The following is a 20,120-nucleotide window of genomic DNA, read 5'->3' as shown; positions in this document are numbered from 1 at the left end:
ATATCCTACTTCCTCTGAGATTCTAACTAACTAAAACAAAGAGTAAATTACTGAAATAGAAACTTCAAATCTCAAAATAAACAAATACCACTGGTACCACTGCCAAAATATAAGTATTTAATTTTGTTAACATTAAAAAAGTCTACACAGCTCTATAAAATGACAAGTCCTGTGATCTCTCTCTCACATACACACCAAGAGAGTATTTTGTGCAACCCCCTTACTGGAAACTAGTGAAACAAAATTAGTAACATACCAGGTTGGTTACCGAAAAGTTAGCAGTTAACACAGCATGATTTCGGCTGATTGACTGATCATTTTCAATTAGAATGGCACAGTTTTTCCTTCCAACAACGTACTCAACGCCAGTCAAAAGTCTGTATGGCTCTCCTGAGACAAATTTTTTTTAGAAAAAGATAAGTTGATAGACACATACACATGTACACGAACACACACATACATGTAAGTATATATGATATAGGTATGACAAATATTAAATAAAACATCTTTATTTTGTTATTCAAATGTTACTCAACTTTATATATGTCAAACTTGTGTTTTCAGTAAAGCCTCACTGAAGGATACCAAAGGTTATCTAACTATGGTGTTTCAGAAGTAACAACAACAAAATTTAAAACACAATAAAAAAGAGAAAAGAAAAGGTTATCTAGATAGAAGGCTACATCATTTTTCTAAAGGGAAAGCAATGCTGAAAGAAGTCAATGTTCCCTCAAATTAACTTAAAAACTTAATGTATTACCTAGCAACAATCACAATATTATGTTTGGAACTTGATAAACAAAAATATCTGGAAACTATAAAAAAGATACTCAAGCCTGTAATCCCAGCTACTTGGGAGGCTGAAGCAGGACAATTGCTTGAACCCAGGAGATGGAGGTGCCACTGCACTCCAGCCTCGGTGCCAGAGTGAGACTCCGTCTCAAAAAAACAAAACAAAACAAAGATAGTCAAGAAAAATGTGAATAATATTATAGGAGCTTGCCCTACCAGATGGCAAAACATGTCATAAAACTAAAAGTATGGTATTGGACCAGGAGTGAACACCACAGACCAACGCAACAAAGTCCAGACTAAGATGCACGTGTACATTTTTTGCAATTTTGTTTTTATCTTAAGGAGAGCATCTCCAATCAGTGGGAAACGGTTATCAGTTTCTTTTAAAATTGCTGTAAATCATAAGTTGTTGGAATAACAGTATATATACTGGAGACATGCGGAGTTCCGTCTGGGAGCGTGATTTCGTTACCCAAGTGGCAGAGAGATTAGGGCAGATAAAGAGTAAGGAGTCCAGGAGAGCCAGGTCTCCAGGGACGCCTTGACCTGTGAGTTTTCACAGTATATTTATTTAGTTTGGCCGTCTCCACACTCTCTAACCCTGCCAGTCCATTTAGTCTCTACATAGATCTTTGCTAATCATCATGTAAACTTCCCGAGGACAAGACCCTTCACACCCACCACAGGCAACCAATTAACATGTGATCACATTTCACACAGCTGGAAATGAAGGGGAAAAAATCGACTTTTCCCGTTGTTCTGATGACATTGTGGAAAAGGAGTCTGAAACAAAACTGAAAGTAAGCCTTCTCGTGGTAGTCATTTCCCCAAACTGTCCGGTAGTTCTTCACAAAAGTCATGTGTGGCCCCCGTGTGGTCCGCCCATGCTAACTTCCTGCCGGGGGTTCCCACTAGGCGCAGGCTGCCGCTCACCCGCAGGCCATCCAGCCCGGGCGCTGCAACCTTGCCGCGGTGAGGCTGGGAGGAAGGAGGAGTCGGGGGAGAGGCGCGGGGGACCGCCACCAGGGGGCGCAGCAATCACCCCACCGCCCGCGCTGCATTCCGGCTCACAGCCGCCGCGCCACCGGGAAAACGCGCTTGCCATACAGTGAACTCGCCGCTTCTGCGACCGCTTCCGCAGCCTCCCCGAGCGGGAACCGACGCGACGCAGGAATCATCACCCGCAGGCCCTCCCCCGAGGCAGTCGCTACCAGGAAAATGGACCCCGAGGCTTCCCTTCCGCCCTTACCTCCTGCCGGACCCGCGACGGGCAGCAGTTTCCACATGGGTCCGGCTCCTCAGGGCTGAGGCCGGCGTGCAACCGCGTAACCGGGGTGGTAGACGAGCGCGGATACGGCGCCTGCGGTCGGCACGGGCTCCGGGACGTGCGCGCTCCCGGGAGCCACGCAGGCTGCCTTGGATGAGGCGGGAGTGCGACTTGAGCGCTTGGCCGCCACCTGGTGGTTGGAAAAGGAACAGCACAATCGGTATTAAAATGTGCTGCGTTAAAAGGGCACGTTTCTAAGGTGTCGCCGAATATAAGGTTACTACCTTTCCTGATTATGAACGAAAAGAATTTAAAAAACTAACTCCAAAGCAACATAAGGAACGTTTTTAATTAAATGCATTAAAATACTGACCAGTTATGTAGTTTCGTGCGTTTGCAATTTCTTAAATTGCAGGTGTTCTTTTGGATTCTAGGGATGGTGATAATAATGACGAAGATAAGGATTTCACCTCAAAGTAAACTCATTATTTTTACTCTTTTCTAAGTTCAAATCAACTTGTCCTAACATCTTTATTTCATAATGCCACCGTTTCATCTAATCACATGCTAACTACTGGGCAGTCTCCTGTATTTTCCCTTCCTTTCCATTTCCACTTGTCTCAAGCTGGTTCAAGCTCTCCTCCTAATTCCAGTAGCTTCCTAACCCATCACCACCCACGTCCCCCATAATGTAGGCTACATCCTGCGCACTACCAAATAAACATCTGAGAGCACACTCCTGATCACATACATTTTGGCTTTCAAAAGCATTCTGTAATGGGGGGAAATGTCACTTTCAAAAGGCTCGTTTAGGCTCAGCACCGTGGCTCATGCCTTTAATCCCAGCAGTCTGGGAGGCCAAGATGAGAGGATCACTTGAGGCCAGGAGTTTAAGATCAGCATGGGCAACTTGGCAAGACCCTGTCTTTATAAACAAGTTTAAAATTAGCAGGGCATGGTGGCATGGTCCTGTATTCCCAGCTACTCAGGAGGCTGAGGCAGAAGGATCACTTGAGCCCAGGAGTTCAATGCTGCAGTGAGCCATGATCATGTGCCACTGCACTCCAGCCTGGGCAATAGAGCAAGATCCTGTCAAAAAAAAAAAAAAAAAAAAAAAAAGCTGGTTTACCAATCTCTTTATCATCATAAATGCAAAATCCTAAACACAGTGTTAGCAAATTGAATCAAGTAGTATTAGGATAATCATAACTAAGAGGGATTTATCCAGAAACAAAAGGATGGGTTAACATTGGGGAAAAAAAATAAATGTAATTCATCAGAATAATTTTTAAATAGGAGAAAAATCATGATTATCTTGATAGTTGCAAAGAAATTGATAAAATTTAACACCCATTTATGATAAAAACCTCTCTGCAAAGTAGGAATAGAGAAAACATCCATGATCTGATAAAGGACATTTACAAAAAAAACTACAGCTTACGTTATACTTAATGTAAATTATTGAACATTTCCCCGTGACATCAGTAATGAAACAAGGACGTACATGCTCTTACCACTTATTTTCAACATGGCTTTAGATGCTCTAGCCAATGCAATAAAGGAGAAAAAGTAACAAAAGACATTAAGTTTGGAAAGGAAAAAATAACAGTCATTATTCACAAATTACATGATTGCCTATATTGAAAATCAAAAAGACTGTTGGCAAACTATTTTAATTAATAAATCAACTTAATAAGGTTCTAGATATAATATCTAGATACAAAATTTAATTGTATACTTATATTCCAGAAAATAAATAGAAAATTACATGTATAATTATAATGGCACCAAAATAATCAAGTACTTGGTATTACATCGATCAAAATATGTAATACAAAATATTATTGACAACATAACATTATTGATGGAAAGTTTTTTTTTTTTTTTTTTTTTTGAGACGGAGTCTCGCTCTGTCCCCCAGGCTGGAGTGCGGTGGCGCGATCTCCGCCCACTGCAAGCTCCGCCTCCCGGGTTCACGCCAGTCTCCTGCCTCAGCCTCCTGAGTAGCTGGGACTACAGGCGCCTGCCACCGCGTCCGGCTAATTTTTTGTATTTTTAGTAAAGACGGGGTTTCACTGTGGTCTCTATCTCCTGACCTTGTGATCCGCCCACCTCGGCCTCCCAAAGTGCTGGGATTACAGGCGTGAGCCACCGGGCCTGGCCGATGGAAAGTTTTTAAAGTCCTAAATAAATGCAAGGATAATGGATTATATATTATTGTTAAGATGTCATTTCCTCCAAAATTGATCTATAGATTCAATATAACTTCAGTAATGTCTCAAATGCTTTTTTTTGAATAGAAATGGTTAAGCAGATTCTAAAATTTATATGGAAATGCAAATGCCTAGAATAGCCAAGGCAATTTTGAAGAACAAAGCTGGAGTATTTAAATTATGAAATACTGAGATCTATTATAAAGTTACAGTTATTAAGTTAGTGTTTGCTTGGTACAAGGATAGAAAACAGGCAAATGAGTCAGAATAGAGGGCCCTAAGAGAAGTGGACACATAAGGTAATTTGATTTTTCAAAGATGATTACAGGGCAACAAAGGAAAGTCTCATGTGCCCCCACCCCACCCCACAAATTAATGATCCCGTTTATTAACATGACACAAGAAATGTGTTCACATAACACAAGAAATGAAGACTGATCCCCCTAATTCATTTAGATGAATTAGACTTCATCTAAATTCCAGATGAATCATAATTTAAATATGAAAGTAAAACAATAAATATTGGTAGAAGAAAACATGATTTCAAAGTAGGCAGATCTTTCTTAAGTAGGACACACAAAAGTATGCCCTGCATCATCGAATCCCTAAATGTCAGTGATTTAGTGAAGCATCAGCATTTTGCAGGAATTTTCTTCCACACTCTGAAGTATGCGTATCTCACCAACGCCTCCAACCTGTTTGCCAAATCCTTGCTCATCCAATCTGGCGAGCATCATACCATCACTGTAGTAGAACAGTGGGATGTTCTGTAGCATGTCCAGACACTTCAGGTCTCTTGGGACTACATTATGCTAGAGGTTAAGGAGATACAACTTAGCTCTGGGTCAACTTTGCAAATATTTTCTAGTATTTGTTCTAATTAAATATGAGCACTTTTGGATTCTACTTTCTGATAAGGTTGGGGAAACACATGTCATCATACCAAACACCCCAAACCTGTTGCCTAGGGTCATGTTGCTCTGCTCTTGTAAAGATTTCACATCTGATACGGCAGCTCTAATTGGGGTTATTACTTTGTTGATTGCAGTAATCAGCTGTTTATTCTCCAGGAACTGTCAGGCTTTTGTAAGTCAAGTATGGTGAATTAAATGGAGATATAAAAGGAACCAAAAAGAAAGCACTAATATCTATCATTCCTCTATATTGTTTTTGCTCACTGTCGTGGCTGTGCAATTTCAGAGGCTGCTCCCTGTTGGCCTTGCCCACGTTGATAGCTCTTACCCTATAGGCCAAGGAGCTGATGTGAGTATTGTAAGAACTACCAAGGATGTTCATTTCGATTATATATTTGGGAACTAGGGAAATGACCACCACGTAGGTCTGTGTGTTCAGTGGACCCACTGTGTGCCAGACCTGGACAAGGACTCCCTTAACTCTCTGGCTTCTGAATACCTCTGCTTTAACCAGGAGCCATACTATTTTGGGTTCATGTGTATCAATAATGATCATGTCCCACAGCCCTCCAAGTATGTGGGCATTCTCTTTTCCTCAGTGTATGATTTTCCAAGTGAATGGCTATAGGTCCCTTAAGGGAAAGACTGAGAGTAGGATGGGGTGCGGGGAGGTTATTACCATATATTCTTGCTATGGGATTGCAAGATCCTTCTTCCTGGCAGTCCTGCCTCTCCACCAGTCAGTGGGTTCTGGATTGGTAAAGTGGCTCAGGTCATGATATTCAGAAAGAGACCGTGACTTTCTCTCCTTGGTCAGGATCATTTCGTGTAACTATCCACCCTCTAGACCTTCTTTTTCTATTACCTACTGCAGGTATGACCATGTCAGTTGCCCATATTCATTAAGGACACTGTCACGTATGTGAGAGATTTTACTCCATCTCAACTCTTGCCATCACTCTCAACTATGCTGAAAACTCACTCTAGGCTCACCATTCTTCAACTATCTCAGCTTCTGTGACTTTCATCTCTACTCCACACATACCACCCTCTCGGTTGGCCACACTTTTGATCTTCACATCATCAGAACCTTCTTCACCCTTATTCTCCTGCTTTCTAACTGGAGCTGCCTGGCCTTCCCACTTCTTTGTATGTTCACTTCCATTGCCCCTCTTTTTAACCTCACCCAGGACTCCAGCCTCATGATCCTTCCACTTTACCCAGGTGTCAGTCTCCTTCCATCCTCCTTCATATCCGGGCTGGACATCAGGATCGATAGCTCAGTAACTTTGCTGTCAGTCAGCTTCTCAGTACTGAGCTGTAGCTCTCAGAAGTACTTTTACTCTGAGATCTCTCAGCTCCATAGCTCACTTGTCTGGAAGCCCTAACAAACTCAGAACTATGAGTCAATCCCACAACAAATTTCTCTACTGAGACACCTGAGTAAAATCTGTCCATCTTCAAAAGCCAATGCCAATCCATAAACTCTTATATCAGTTGAACTACAGAATACAATTGATCAGTGTCTTTTCCTGCTTTTAAGAAAATCTATTCTCAATAACTCTGAAGAGCTATTTGACACATTTGCTGAACTCCTCAGATCTGATCATCTCCTGCTTTCCTTCCAAGAAAATGGTATCGTATCTTACTAGAAATTGATGCAAGAACTTCCTTACAATTTCTGACCTTACACTGCTGCTGTTCGTATCACAAGACAAGCCTCTTGTCTTTTAAAATCTGTACCCATGCCTTATCCTTGCCTTCTTATTTCTGGTTTAATATGATTTTACTATTCAGTTCAGGATCAATTTCTCCATGTGCTTACACCCATCTCCTCTCATTTACCCAGGGTTTTGCTTTATCAGTTATCCCTTTCTCCTACTTGTTTTCAGTTTCTCCCTTTGGTTCCTTTATCTTACCCTAAAAATATTTGCCTTGTCCTCTCCCCCAAAATTCCATTAACCCTGCCATTAATTTCCAACTAATGTTCAGCTAAAATATAAGTTCAATAGTGCTAGACTTAATTACACAATGGGTAACTAACAAAGGTAACTCAGTCTCCTCTTATCCATAAGTCTCTGAGACAAGTCTCAATCAATTTAGAGGTTTATTTTTGCCAAGGTTGAGGACAGGCTTGGTAAAAAGACACAAGCCACAGTAGAATGTGTGGCCTGTAATTTTTCCAAGGATTTTGAGGGCTTCACTATTTAAAGGGGAAAAGTGGTCAGGAGGGGAAAGACAAAAAGAAAAAAAGAAGGACGGTATGGTCACACTCTTGTGAATCCACACGTTGCACAAGAAAGGGAGGGGAGAGAGGGAACAGTTGATGTATTCATATCGTGCTCAATAAATCTGTGCTTTACATAAGATAAAGTAAACATAGAAGAAGCAGCAAATATGCATTTGTCTCAGGGTGAGTGGGTTGGGGGGCGGCAGGATGATTTCTAGTCTCCTCTTGTCCCATACCTGTGAAGATAACGTGTTAATTTACATCATCAGATGAGGGAGGACCCCTGTGGAGATACATGGCCATCTGTCAGTTTAAGACAAAAGGAAAGGTAGTTTTTTCATGACTCAGTTTCTGAGCTTAACTCTTCCCTTTTGGCATAGTGAATTTGGGGTCCTCAGATTTTATTTTCCTTCCACAAGATACTATAATATATACATGGTAGTTGTTAAGCAAATGTGAGTTTCCTTTTCTTCCTTTCTAGTTCCATGAGGGAGGAGGTGGTGTCTAAGACATGTCTGTGTTCCTACTGTCTAAATCACTTTTGTGTCTCATATTTACCATAGTGATGAACACATGGAAGATACATAACTCTTTGTTAAACTTCATTATTCATTGAACCTCTTCCAACTTTTACTTAGATTGCAACTGTGAAGGTCGTTGGGGTGTGGGGTGTGAGTGAATGAGAAGCATGTGGTGAACAAGTGTTGATTCAAGGTGTATCTTTATTATTATGAATATGTCTGATAGTAAGGAGCAATGAGTTCTGTTTTTGTGTCCCAATGCTCATTCTACTTTACCATAATGGTTTTGCTATAATAATTATATATTTTACTAGAATAAATAATTTAACTTCTATGTGTCTTGTTTCATCTTTATATGGGAATATAACAATATATGTATGATTAATCTGTGCATAAGAAATAGAATTGACACATCAATGGATTCCTTGAATCATATTGGCTGTTTGATCATAGTTTTTTTTTTTTTTTTTTAATTTAAAGATAAAAGAATGTAAGACTCCAAATTGCAGAGTATGAGATTTGGCTTCACTGAATGAGAACAAATAAGTCTGTGTAATGGGATCATGGGCAAGCCTCCCTTGCAGAAGTCATTCCAGAAGCGAATTAACAATTGCAAAGCACTTTGAAACTCTGAAGCTTAATATTTACCTAAAATATGTAAATTAGATGGAGTATTCAAACACCAGAGATACATAAGAGTTAATATTATATATATATGTTATATATATATTTAAGTTATTTTCATTTTAACAGTATTTCACAATGACCTCCTTAGTACCACACCAGGTTACCTGTAGCAACTCTATCAAATCTAGTTTATTTGCAAAATCACAGATTTTTAGAACTACAAGTGATCTTATAGTTCTACACTTTTCTCATTTATGCAAACACCCTAGTTTTATAAGGAAAATAAAGCTGATAAAAGTTAATTTGTCCGGTAGCAGAAAGCCAATTTGTCACAGAGTTGTGACAAGAACAGTATCATCAGGTGGTTTGCTTCTCATTGCAACTCTCTTTCAATCCCTTCAGCTCCCAAATGGAACAGACTTAGTTCCTGGAGCACAGCACAACTCTTGAGCAATTTCTGTAATGTACAATCTTGGGAGTGAAGGCAGGATCAAAAACCAGAGAGGCCTAGCACAGTGGCTCACATCTGTAATCCCAGCTACTCTGGAGGCTGAGGCAGGAGGATTGCTTGAGCCCAGGAGTTTAAGGCCAGTCTGAGCATCATAGTGAGATCCCATCTCTAGAAAAAAATTAAAAGCAAAAATCCAGAGGGAGGAACATTATTCACTGTAGCTCCCTTTTCCCCGACTCAGACTTGCCCTGTAAGGATGTCAGTGATCACTTGTCTGGCACCTTCCACCAGACGTAAGCATGACTCTCCCTTTCAGGTGGGCCTTACTGATATTCTTCAGTAGTGAGTCAGAAATCAAAGAGTGTCTCAGTCTATTTATTCTATTTCCAAAATAATATGGAGTAACCCTGTGGCCATTTCTGAAAGGTGTGGGTCTTCCTCACCGCAGCAGCACAGGCTGGTATAACAACATGGCTTTGCGGCTGGATGCCAAGGGGTTTACTTGCAGCTTACTGCTGTTGGGGATGTCCAGTTAAACACAACATTTCCTGCCATCCCAGTAGACTCACAGGCAATTGACTAGAGATTGTGAAGACAAAAATAAATCTCACACTTTATATAGACAAGCAGATACAACCATTTCATACATGTTCTTAAGAGGAACAATAATTAGTCCTCAAGTAAGAGGACTTGACAGCACCCTTTGTCACACCTTGTTCATTCCAAATTCACTTGGTAATTAGGGTGATCACCCATATTAACTAATTGGGTTGATTTAAAGGAAAAATTAACTTATTTTATCTTTATGACTGGGGGTAGGTTTCAACTTGAAGCTAGGTAAACAGCTGAAGTTAGGCTCCTACTTTCCCACAGAAATAGGAGATAGGATAGGGGCACTATCTTCTTTGATTATTACTTTGCAAAGGAGTGGCTGTAGGGTCCTTAGACACTGCTGCATTGTAAGGCTGGCAAGAGGCTTACTTAGCCTTAAATAAAAAAAGATTTGCATACATTCCAAAGAGACAACGAAAGAATTTGCAAGGACAAGATTTATAAAGCAAATGCTCTAAGAAAAGGGAGGAGGGGAAACCTCTTCCTTTATTTTCAACAGGGAGAATTAAGCCTCTTATTCTTAATTTGTGTTTGCCCTTACATTCCCAACCTGGCTAAGCCTGATCACCCTCTTCAACCTCTTTTCCTGGGGCAGAAGCTGTGAGCCTTAATTTCATTCAAACACAACTCCATTTTGGATACTGCGTGTCTTTTTTTAATTTTTAAAATTTTATTTATTTATTTATTTTGACTCTAACAAAAATATTAAACTGCACTGGCCAGACGAGGTGGTTCATGCCTGTAATTCCAGCATTTTGGGAGGCCTAGGCGGGCTAATCGCCTGAGGTCAGGAGTTCGAGACTAGCCTGGCCAACATGGTGAAACCCCATCTCTACTAAAAATACAAAAATTAGCTGGGCTTGGTAGTAGTTATCTGCAATCCCAGCTACTTAGGAGGCTGAGGCAGGAGAACCGCTTGAACTCGGGAGGTGCAGTTTGCCGAGATCACGCCACTGCACTCCAGCCAGGGCAACAAGAGCAAAACTCTGTCTTTTATATATATGTGTATATATACATATTTGCACTAAGCATAATTTCTAGACACCAATGCTTTCGGTAAGGCCTTTTGTAGGTTTTTTTCTTTTTCTCCCTTAGGGTAGTTTACTTCATGGGTAATCATCCTGTTGAATTTGCTTAGTAGTTATAGCTTGTGATTCTGTGAGAAAAGAAAAATCATTACATAGTGGTATCAGGGGTTCTATGCTGATTCTGGGCTAATTACTGGCCATTCTCCATGTGCATGATGATAGTGAGCATTTGCTGGCTGTTTTGTATGTGTCATGTTCTGTTCTAAGTGCTTTAAATATATTATTTCATTTAAATCTGAGTAGAAGCTTTTGAGGTTGGCACTCCTACTATTGTATCTGCATCTCACAGATAAGGGAATCAAATTAGAAAGTTTGTAACTGGCTAAACATTATACATCTAGTGAAACATGTAGCTTGGCTTGAACCCCAGAAGTCTGACTCCTGAGGTTCCACCCCACTAGCAAAGAGTAAAAAACAGTGGCTGAAAGCAGGGGCCCTATAGCGTGACAAGGCTGGGTTCAGATTCCATCACCGTTGTTTACTAGCTGGACAGTTTGCCTACCTGTGTTGTGCCTCAGTTTCCCAAATGCTGCTAATGATAATATAAGCCTTATAAGTGCTTGTGACAATTAGTGAAACGTGTACACAGACTGTGTGCAGAATCTGACACACAGAAAAAATTGAGAAATACTAGCTTTCATGAGAAATAGATCCTCAGACACTGAAGTTATGTTCCATGGCTCCCCCTCATGGAAATACTGTAACTTAGTGCATTTTGAATGGCCTCTTGGTTTTATGCCCCTTGTCTGTTCCTTAGTAGCGCCTATCACTGCTGCACATTCTCCTCTAAATTACTTTTGTGATAATCCCATTAGAAAATGGTAACAGTCTCAGTACCTCATTCAACAAAGTGTTTGAGGGCTCACCATGCACCAAACATTGTGCTAGATATGAGGGACAGAAGGATGGTAAATTTAAAAAGATAGGCACCCCACCCTACAGCCTCTAATATGTAAGAGAAAGACGCAATTGCAATTGTAATAAGAACCCCAAAAGGGAAATTCAGTGCCCTGTGAAAACATATAGCTAAGGCAAGGGCTGATTTACCTGAAGCTGGTAAATTTCAGGGCCTCTCGCTTGCACAGCTCTTCCAAGGCCCCAGGGCAATTTTTTTTTCCAGTCAAATTCACAAAAGTAAGTTATTTTAACAAACGGAGTTAAAATAATTATCTTTCCATTCCTATTTCTGTCAAAATTCCTCTCATGTTGGATGATGTTGGAGGGGTCACCAGCAGTTTGGGTGTCTGCTAAATTGAATTGGGGAATTAATTTATTTCTTAGATCAATTCAGAAATACTTGTGTGGTTTGTGTCACTTCAGTATAGAGTTAATGCTAGTTGTCCCTCTGTGGGGCTGTCTTCCAGCAGACTGGATTATACTTTCTGCCCACCTTGTGATGTGTACGTGCAGGGCCAGAGGTGGTACTGAAATGTAGAAGTGTCCAATGGTACCCAGCTCTGGAAGTAAATGGGAATTGGAGGAGAAGCAAAGTTTGAATTGTTTAAAGTGTATGAAGCCATAAGCTAGTACCAAATTACGTAAAACTGTTAGCAGAGGATATGGTTTCATGGATGCAGAGTCAAAACAGAAGTTTGTCCCTGTCATGAATAGTCACAATGTAGTGTTTACTATTAGGAATGCACCATGCTTTTTTTGGTATATGATAATAATTGCATGCAACAGAAATTTTTAGAAATTCTGTGTTGGCCAGATACAAATCTGTAGTGGTCCTATGAATGGCAAGTCTAAGTGTGTGTGAGGCATGATTTAGCACTTGAACTCCCTATTCTCTCTATTAAAAATATACGTATAAAATCTTCAACAAAGGAAGAGGTGATCAAAGAGAATGCAGCCCCGAAATGTAGGCGGAAATTACAAATAGAGGCGTGTTACATATTTAAGTAATTTGAAACATTACCTTATATTTGTGTGAAATTTAGGATACTGTGAATCTTTTGGAATTTGTCATTTGTTATAATTTCTTTTTATATTCTAAGTTAATATTTATCTTTGCATCTAATTTTGTATTCTTTTTCTTAAATGACTTCCCAAAGTTTGTAAGCCTCAGATACCACCAAACTTGGATGCTTCCCTAATGGGAAGACCTGAATTAGTGTAGAAATCAAGGTAACTTTTCCTGAGAAAACAAAATTAAAGCTGACCCCTGATTATGGGGTCAGAGGCAGCCATACTAGGGTGATGATGTGAAAGTAGGGAGAGGAGGCGTGTGTGTGAGGGAAGCAGCCATTGCTGGAGTGTAGGAGTCTGCCAGGCACTAAGGCTGAACCATCAGATAGGAAATCAGAAGAATAGCACCAAAGGGAGAGATCTGTCCTCATGATCCAGTCACCTCCCACCAGGACCCAATTCCAACATTGGGGATTACAATTCGACATGAGGTTTGGGTAGGGACACAAATCCAAACCATATCACTAATGTTGCAACTTCTTCTTAGAAACAAGATGAACCGCACTTTTAGGCCTTTGGATTTCAGAAAATATTAAAAATTAAAAATAATGTAATCATTTTTTCTGTTGATATTCAAGACACGCTAGTAGTATCAATGTTCAACCATATATTCAAGGATGAAGGTAATATTTTATTTTATTTCAATTCCATTCTTAGCCCTATTCATCCCTCCATGATTGTGGGAATTGTGAGAAATTCAATCTTAGTCATCTTTAGTGCCCTGTCTCCTTTCTTCCCTTTCGGTATCATAAGAAGGACCCTAAGTCCTATACAGGCCTTTAGGGGAGGCCTCTCTGATTTTCAGTTCCTAGTGGTTATATTTTTCCTAACCGGTTTATTCCTTTGAGGTTCCAACCCTCTGCTTCTCTACCAAGCTTGGGGAACATAGTAAAACAGAACCCAGAGTCCAGGCTGCCTAAGTGTTTTATGTAGCTATTTCCCTCTGACAGATTGTACAGTGTGGGTGATGCAGTTTTGATGTGTGTCCCCACCCAAATCCCATATATTGAAATGTAATCCCTGGTGTTGGAGGTGGAGCCTGGTAGAAGGTGATTAGATCACAGGGGCAGGTTTCTCATGAATGGTTTAGCACTCACTATTCCACTTGGTACTATCTTTGCCATAGTGAGGGAATTCTCCTGAGATCTAGTCATTTAAAAGTGTGCCCCTTTGCCTTCCATGAGTGGAAGCTTCCTCAGGCCTCCCCAGAAGCAGATGCCACAGTGCTTCCTATACCGCCTGCAGAACCATGAGCCAATTAAACCTCTTTTCCTATAAATTACTCAGTCTTCGATATTTATTTATAGGAATGCAAGAATGGACTAATACGGGGGGTCTACCTAAAACTTTTGCAACCTTCTTTTTCATGTCTAGTGTATGGTTGTGGTAGACAGAGTTCTCAAATGGTCCCATGAGTCCAGTCCCTGGTATTCATGCTCTGTATAATTCCCTTCCCTTGAGTATGGATAGGAACTGTGACTCACTTCTAGTTAACAGTATGTGGCAAAGGTGAAAGAATTTTGCAGATGCAACTAAGATCCTGTGAAAGAAAAACAGAATATAGGGACTCTGCACTCACTATGCCATAAGGAAAGTTAAGCTTGGGAACTCAGTCACCAATACTGTCTTTTTGTTGTTGTTGTTCCCAAACCAATAGCTGTAATTTCATAATCCCAGGACATAACATCATTTCGTCTACTCCCTCTTTTCACATGTTTATTTTATCTTATGTAAAATGTAGATTTACTGAGGCTAATCAGAGTCTCAAAAGACTGGAACCATCTGCCTCACTGTCTACCCTCTTTTCCTTTTTTTTTTTTTTTTTTCTCCTGCTTGCTCTTCTTTTTTAAATAAAGAATTTCCCAAAACCCCCTTTGGAAAAAGCATAGGTTACAGATGCTTCTGTGAGTTGCATTTTTTTCCCCAGACATGTCCTCAACCTTGGCTAAATGATCTCTAACCGACAGAGACCTGCCTCAGTCACTTTTTGGTTTGCAGTCCCAAGTCAGTTGATTTTATTTAATCAAAAGGAGATTAAGACTATTTTCAGTGGGCCTCACTTAATCTGATGATTGTCCTTAAAAGATGGGCTGGGGCCTCCCTGAGGTACAAAATTATCCTTGCTGGCTTGATGTAGTAAGCAGTCTACTGAGGAAGCCCGCATGGGAAGGGATGGAGGTGACTTCGAGAAGCCGAAGGCAACTCCAGCCAACATCCAGCAAAAATCTGGGGCTGTCAGTCATATGGCTATGAGGAAAATAATTCTGCAAACAATCTGGATGAGCTTGGGATCAGATCTTCTCCAGTTGGGACTCCAGATAAAAACAGCCCAGTTGACACCTTGATTGAAGTCTTCTGAGACCCAGAGCCAAGGATTCAGCTAAGCTGTGCTTAGACTCCTGACTCCTGTGAACTGTGAAATAATAAATGATTGTTTTAAGTTACTAATTGTGTTACTCCATTCTCACAATGCTATAAAGACATACCTCACACTGAGTAGGTTATAAAGAAACGAGGTTTAATTGACTCACAGTTCTGTAGGCTATATAGAAAGTATGACTGGAGAGGCCTCAGGAAACTTACAATCATGGTGGAAGGCGAAGGGGAAGCAGGCTGTCTTACACAGCTGGAGCAGGAAGAACAGAGAGGGTGGGAAGTGCCACACACTTTTAAACAACCAGATTTCCTGAGAACTCTATCAGGAGAATAGCACCAAAGGGAGAAATCTGCCCCCATGATCCAGTCACCTCCCACCAGGCCCCAATTCCAACACTGGGGATTACAATTTGACATGAGGTTTGGGTAGGGATACAAATCCAAACCGTATCACTAATGTTGCAACTTCTTAGAAACAAGATGAACCCCACTTAAAATTTGGTTTGGAAGTCAAGAATGACAGTGCCCCTATACATATATCAAGAGCGTAGCAAAAGGTTTATTATTGATATATGCTCAAGGTTTTTTTTTTTTTGGGAGGACAGAACAGGCCTCCTAAGTTAGTCTAAAAGTTATTTAAGAGAGCAAGTGTTCTGGGCTGAATTGTGTTACTTCTCCTTTCTCCCAGCCAAATATATACATTGAACTCTTAACCCCCAATACGTCAGAATGTGACTATATTTGGAGATAGAGTCTTTAGGGAGATAATTCCAGTTAAATTAGGTCATTGAGGGTGGGCCTTAATCCAACACGACTGGTGTTCTCATAAGAAGAGGCAATTTAGAAATTGAAAGGTTCGGCCGGGCGCGGTGGCTCAAGCCTGTAATCCCAGCACTTTGGGAGGCCGAGATGGGCGGATCACGAGGTCAGGAGATCGAGACCATGCTGGCTAACACCGTGAAACCCCGTCTCTACTAAAAAATACAAAAAATTAGCCGGGCGAGGTGGTGGGCGCCTGTGGTCCCAGCTACTCGGGAGGCTGAGGCGGGAGAATGGCGTGAACCCAGGAGGCGGAGCTTGCAGTGAGCTGAGATCCGGCCACTGCACTCCAGCCTGGGCGACAGAGCGAGACTCCGTCTCAAAAAAAATAAATAAATAAAATAGAAATTGAAAGGTGCACAGGAGGATCATGTAAAGACATAGGGAGAAGATGGTCCCACAGTGGCTCCACAAGAAACCAGCTCTGCTGACTTGTGGCCTCCAGAACTGTGAGGAAACAAATTTCCATTTAAGCCACCCAATCTGTGGTAGTTTTGTTCCTGGACCAAACTGAGGGTCAGCTGCTATTTCTTGCTGCCAGTAATGAGATGCCGATGAACTGGGGAGGAAGAAAGTTTTTATTTCTGTAACCAGTTACAGGCTTGGAAATTATCACCAGACCAACTCAAAATTACAAAGTTTTTCAGAGTTTATATACTTTCCAAGCTATATGTCTACATGTAAGTGTACATTCATCTAAAGACATAAGTGATTAACTTCTTTTAATCTATAACTAAGGTCTGAGTACTGAAGACCTTCCTCTGGAGCCTCAGTAAATTTACTTAGTCTAAATGGGTCTAGGTGCTGGGTGATTACCCTTATTTTGTCTCCTGCTAGATTACAGAGGTTTAGGGAGTTCCTTCAGTCCTCCAATAGACTTGTTTGTGGAGGCCTGGGGAGTTTCTTCAGGCCCCCAATAAAACTTGTTTAATCCTGAATGGGTCCTGTTAAGAATCCTTCATTATTTTGTCATGCTTTAAGTTTAAGGCCCAGGAAAGGTCTAGGAAAAACTGCTGATGGGCTTTTGTTACATCCCAGCCTTTGTATAAGGACATTGGTTTTTTTTTTTAGCTTTTAATATTTAACTTATCCACTCAGTCACTACTGAAACAGTTGTGATGGAGGCCTGCATTAGTGAAACCTGGCCTGCCACACTTTCTCGTGGCAGCCCTAGAAAACTAATATAGCAAGGAAAAAATGTTTTGGGGTTTTTATAATGGTTAGGGGATTGGGCTGGACAAACAGTTTCCACACACAAGAAAGGGCTTGGCTGCCAGAGCCAAAGGAGGGAGCGTCTGGGCTTTCTTATCGACTTGCCCAGATGCGGGAAACAGGGGAAGAACTATCAGCAATCAAACGTCAAAAAAGGGAGTCAGACTTTTATTGCAGCTAAGTTTGTGGTAAACACTATTTCAGGGCACCATCTAACTCCAACGATAGTGTCTGTGTCACTTTTCTTGAGGTCTTTTTCTGAAGCAAGCCCTGATGCTACTGTCACAGGTCAGAGTGCTGGGGAATCAATAGTCCTGGCCCTCAACCGTTGGCATGAGAGTTTGTGTGCTAATACCCCAGCTTCCTCATCCCTTGGATGGGATTTCTCTGAGGCGTGGGTTCTCCATTTCCACCCAGAGTTTCCCCTGTGGCATTAAGCTCTAGTAGCCCACTGCCAGACACCTGGATGACTTACCTGGGTTGCCTACCTTCTCTTCCCTGCTAGTGCTTCCCCAGGTTCTCAAATGGGTCACTTGCACTGGATACCGGCCTCAGAGTCTGCTTCAGGAAAATCAACACTGAGACAATGAATTAATACTGCTTTCAGGGCACTGTCGAGGCCTTCCAGCCAAAGATAACCAGGGACAAATCTGCAGTTGACAAATAAACCAGTTGGGTTTATTATTTTTTTGCAGTGAAGGACACATGCCATGAAAAATTATAGGGTGTCTCAGTAAGAGGTGTTAGAAAGAACTTCTTACAGGGTTTGGATTTCAAATGATTTAGGAGATGGCCTAAGGAAGTTGGGGTTCACTCTAGAATGGATGTTGTCAGAAAGGGCGGGCAATTCTGTGAGAATCTCAATAAATCTTACTTATAATGAAGGAAGATTAAGTCTATAGGTAGAATGAGGTTAAAGTTGTAATTGGAAAAGAAATAGCAACTCATTTTGGCCAAGAGACATTGTGTTTGGTGTTTTGTGGGTGGCACCATGAGTTGTTTTTGTTGGTGCTTAGAACTATGAAGTTGACTTGCTTTGCCTCACCTTATTATGATCGCAGAGCAACCTTGTCTGAATTGGTATTCTGTGTGAAGGTTTAAGTTTAATAGATTAGTATGATCTAGCTGTGAGTCCCGGGCCAGGTTCTGAATATCAAGGGCTGCCTTCTTTATCAGCATTTGGAAAATTCCAGCACATAGTAAACACTCAGTATCATCTATCACCAGCCTGAGCCTGGGGCCTCACACCCGTCCTCTTTTATCTAAAATCCTGAATTAGCCATGAATATTCACATTTTACGAATGAGGAAAGAAATGTGATCTGAGCTAATGCCTTGTGTCAACAGGTATATTACACTAAGATGGAGAATGATATACTGAATCTGCGTTTGCCTTTAACGTGTGTATAACTTCGAGAAAAAAGCCAAGGTTGGGCGGCGGAGCCACGCTGCATCTCGGCGACAGGGGGCGGTGTGTCCTGCGAAAAGTCAAAACGCCGGCAGCTGGCCTTGGTGTTTTTCAGGCTCTTAGCCTTACGGAAATTACATCCAAAATATTATTCTGATAATATGTGACTTGGCGCCACGCGGACTCCGCACTTAAACACGCACTTAAGGGATAAACATATACTACTGAAAAAGGTTTTCGCCCTTGGTGGGCAGTGTAGGGGACGCGCAGCTGCAATCTGCAAACCTTTACAGGGCGCAGGGGTTCGTCCACCCGCTCAAGGACACAGAGACCTCCGTGCTCTGCTATACAAAGCACTCCCGGCCGGACCAGAGAGCAGGAGAGAGCATCGGCCAGGCAGAGCTAGGCGGCGCCCTCGGCCCGAACCTGAAGGTCAGGGCCGCGGGGCGTCCTCGCCGCCTGGGTCCCAGTCCCGGTCCCAGCTCCCGGCAGCCCAGGCAGCGATCCCAGCCGCAAGAACTTTGTTCTTTTTGTCCCGCCCCCTGCGCTGTACCGCCTTCGCCGCCTTCCGGCCCGAGTTCCGGAGAATCAACATGACGCTGCAGGCCAGGGTTTTCTTTGCTCTGGGGTCGCGGCTGCCCTGTGGCCTCGCTCCTCGGCGGGTAAGGCGGCCGGGGTCGCGGGACAGGGCGTCCCGACGCGCAAAAAGAGAGGACAGGGCGTCCCGGGGCCTCGGAGAGCGAGGACAAGGCGTCCCGGGCCTCGGGGAGCGAGGACAAGGCGTCCCGGGACGCAAAGAGAGAGGACAGAGCAACCCGGAGCGCGGAAGAGAGGACAGGACGTCTCGGGGCGCAAGAGAAAGGGCAGGAGGTCTTGGGGCACAAAGAGAGGACCCGGCGTCCCAGGGGCTCAGGGAGCTAGGACAGGGCGTTTGGGGGCGCAGAGAGAGGGCCACCAGGTCCCGGGGCGAAGGGCAATGCCAGGAGTGAGCACCGGGGCCCAGGTCGTATTCCACTCTCAGATGAAGCCCTGATGTGTGTAGGGGAATAGGGAAGACACGTGATTTTCGAAGTTTTCACAGTTCTGCAAGTTTCCAACTTGTGTGTAAATAGGTAGGAAGAGGTAGGGAAGAATATGGCCCTCGCCCGTCCATTAAGGGGTGAGAGAGGGACCAGGCCGAGCGAGCACTGGTCTTTGACGTAGTTTGTTATGAGGAAAGCCCATCTATGTGTTATGGAATTAAACACTAATACAAACAAATTCTCATAAAAATGAAACAAAAACAAAACCCCAGCTGTTTATAGACTCACCTTCCCAGATGTATAGCTGGGAGAGGTCCGTCTCACCCTGGCTTCCCCCCCTCTCTCGCCTACACTCCTGTCAGCATGTCTCCATTGCACCCATAATGGAAATAAAATACTGCGAGTGAAAACAGGAAGAGGAAAGAGAAACAAAAACAAACAAAAAAAAAACAATATCCAAGACAAGCCCTCCGCACATCTAAATTACAAAATTGTAATAAGTAAACTGAAAAGCACGTTTTCTTTAGCCAGGCAGAAAAATTAATACCTCAACTGTGAAAAAACTTCTTTTGATTTGATAGAATAGACAGCCATGGTG

The 20,120-nt window shown here is 42.2% G+C and overlaps 2 protein-coding genes and 1 long non-coding RNA gene across 5 annotated transcripts in view; 1 reads left to right on the top strand and 2 right to left on the bottom strand.

The window, feature by feature from the left end:
* Positions 1 to 2,196, bottom strand: part of LOC105497284 (nibrin) — a 62,426-nt gene extending 60,230 nt beyond the window's left edge. For both annotated transcript variants that reach the window (XR_011606384.1, XM_011768293.2), the window contains exons 1-2: positions 2,045 to 2,196; positions 257 to 390 (exon numbers count right to left, since the gene is read on the bottom strand). Coding sequence is in view for 1 of the 2 variants with exons in the window: in XM_011768293.2 (XP_011766595.2) it covers positions 257 to 390; positions 2,045 to 2,081 (171 nt within the window). In the remaining variant the exon portion in view is untranslated. The remainder of the gene's footprint in view (positions 1 to 256; positions 391 to 2,044) is intronic.
* Positions 2,197 to 14,465: 12,269 nt separating this feature from the next.
* LOC105497283 (uncharacterized) lies at positions 14,466 to 19,168 on the bottom strand. 2 transcript variants are annotated; one of them, XR_011606907.1, is made up of 3 exons: positions 19,054 to 19,168; positions 17,569 to 17,651; positions 14,466 to 15,099 (listed from the first exon to the last, which is right to left on the bottom strand). It is a non-coding gene; the product is annotated as an uncharacterized lncRNA (long non-coding RNA). The 2 variants fall into 2 exon arrangements; XR_011606906.1 differs by lacking the exon at positions 19,054 to 19,168 and adding an exon at positions 18,786 to 18,906 and having other exon boundaries at positions 17,569 to 17,743.
* Positions 19,008 to 20,120, top strand: part of LOC105497282 (2,4-dienoyl-CoA reductase 1) — a 45,029-nt gene continuing 43,916 nt past the window's right edge. The window contains exon 1 of the mRNA XM_011768292.2: positions 19,008 to 19,162. Within this exon, the coding sequence (XP_011766594.2) occupies positions 19,094 to 19,162 (69 nt within the window). The 5' untranslated portion in view covers positions 19,008 to 19,093. The remainder of the gene's footprint in view (positions 19,163 to 20,120) is intronic.

This window comes from Macaca nemestrina, chromosome 8, assembly GCF_043159975.1.
Source record: "Macaca nemestrina isolate mMacNem1 chromosome 8, mMacNem.hap1, whole genome shotgun sequence".
NCBI classification, from domain to species: domain Eukaryota; kingdom Metazoa; phylum Chordata; class Mammalia; order Primates; family Cercopithecidae; genus Macaca; species Macaca nemestrina.
This window is presented reverse-complemented; position numbering and strand designations above follow the sequence as displayed.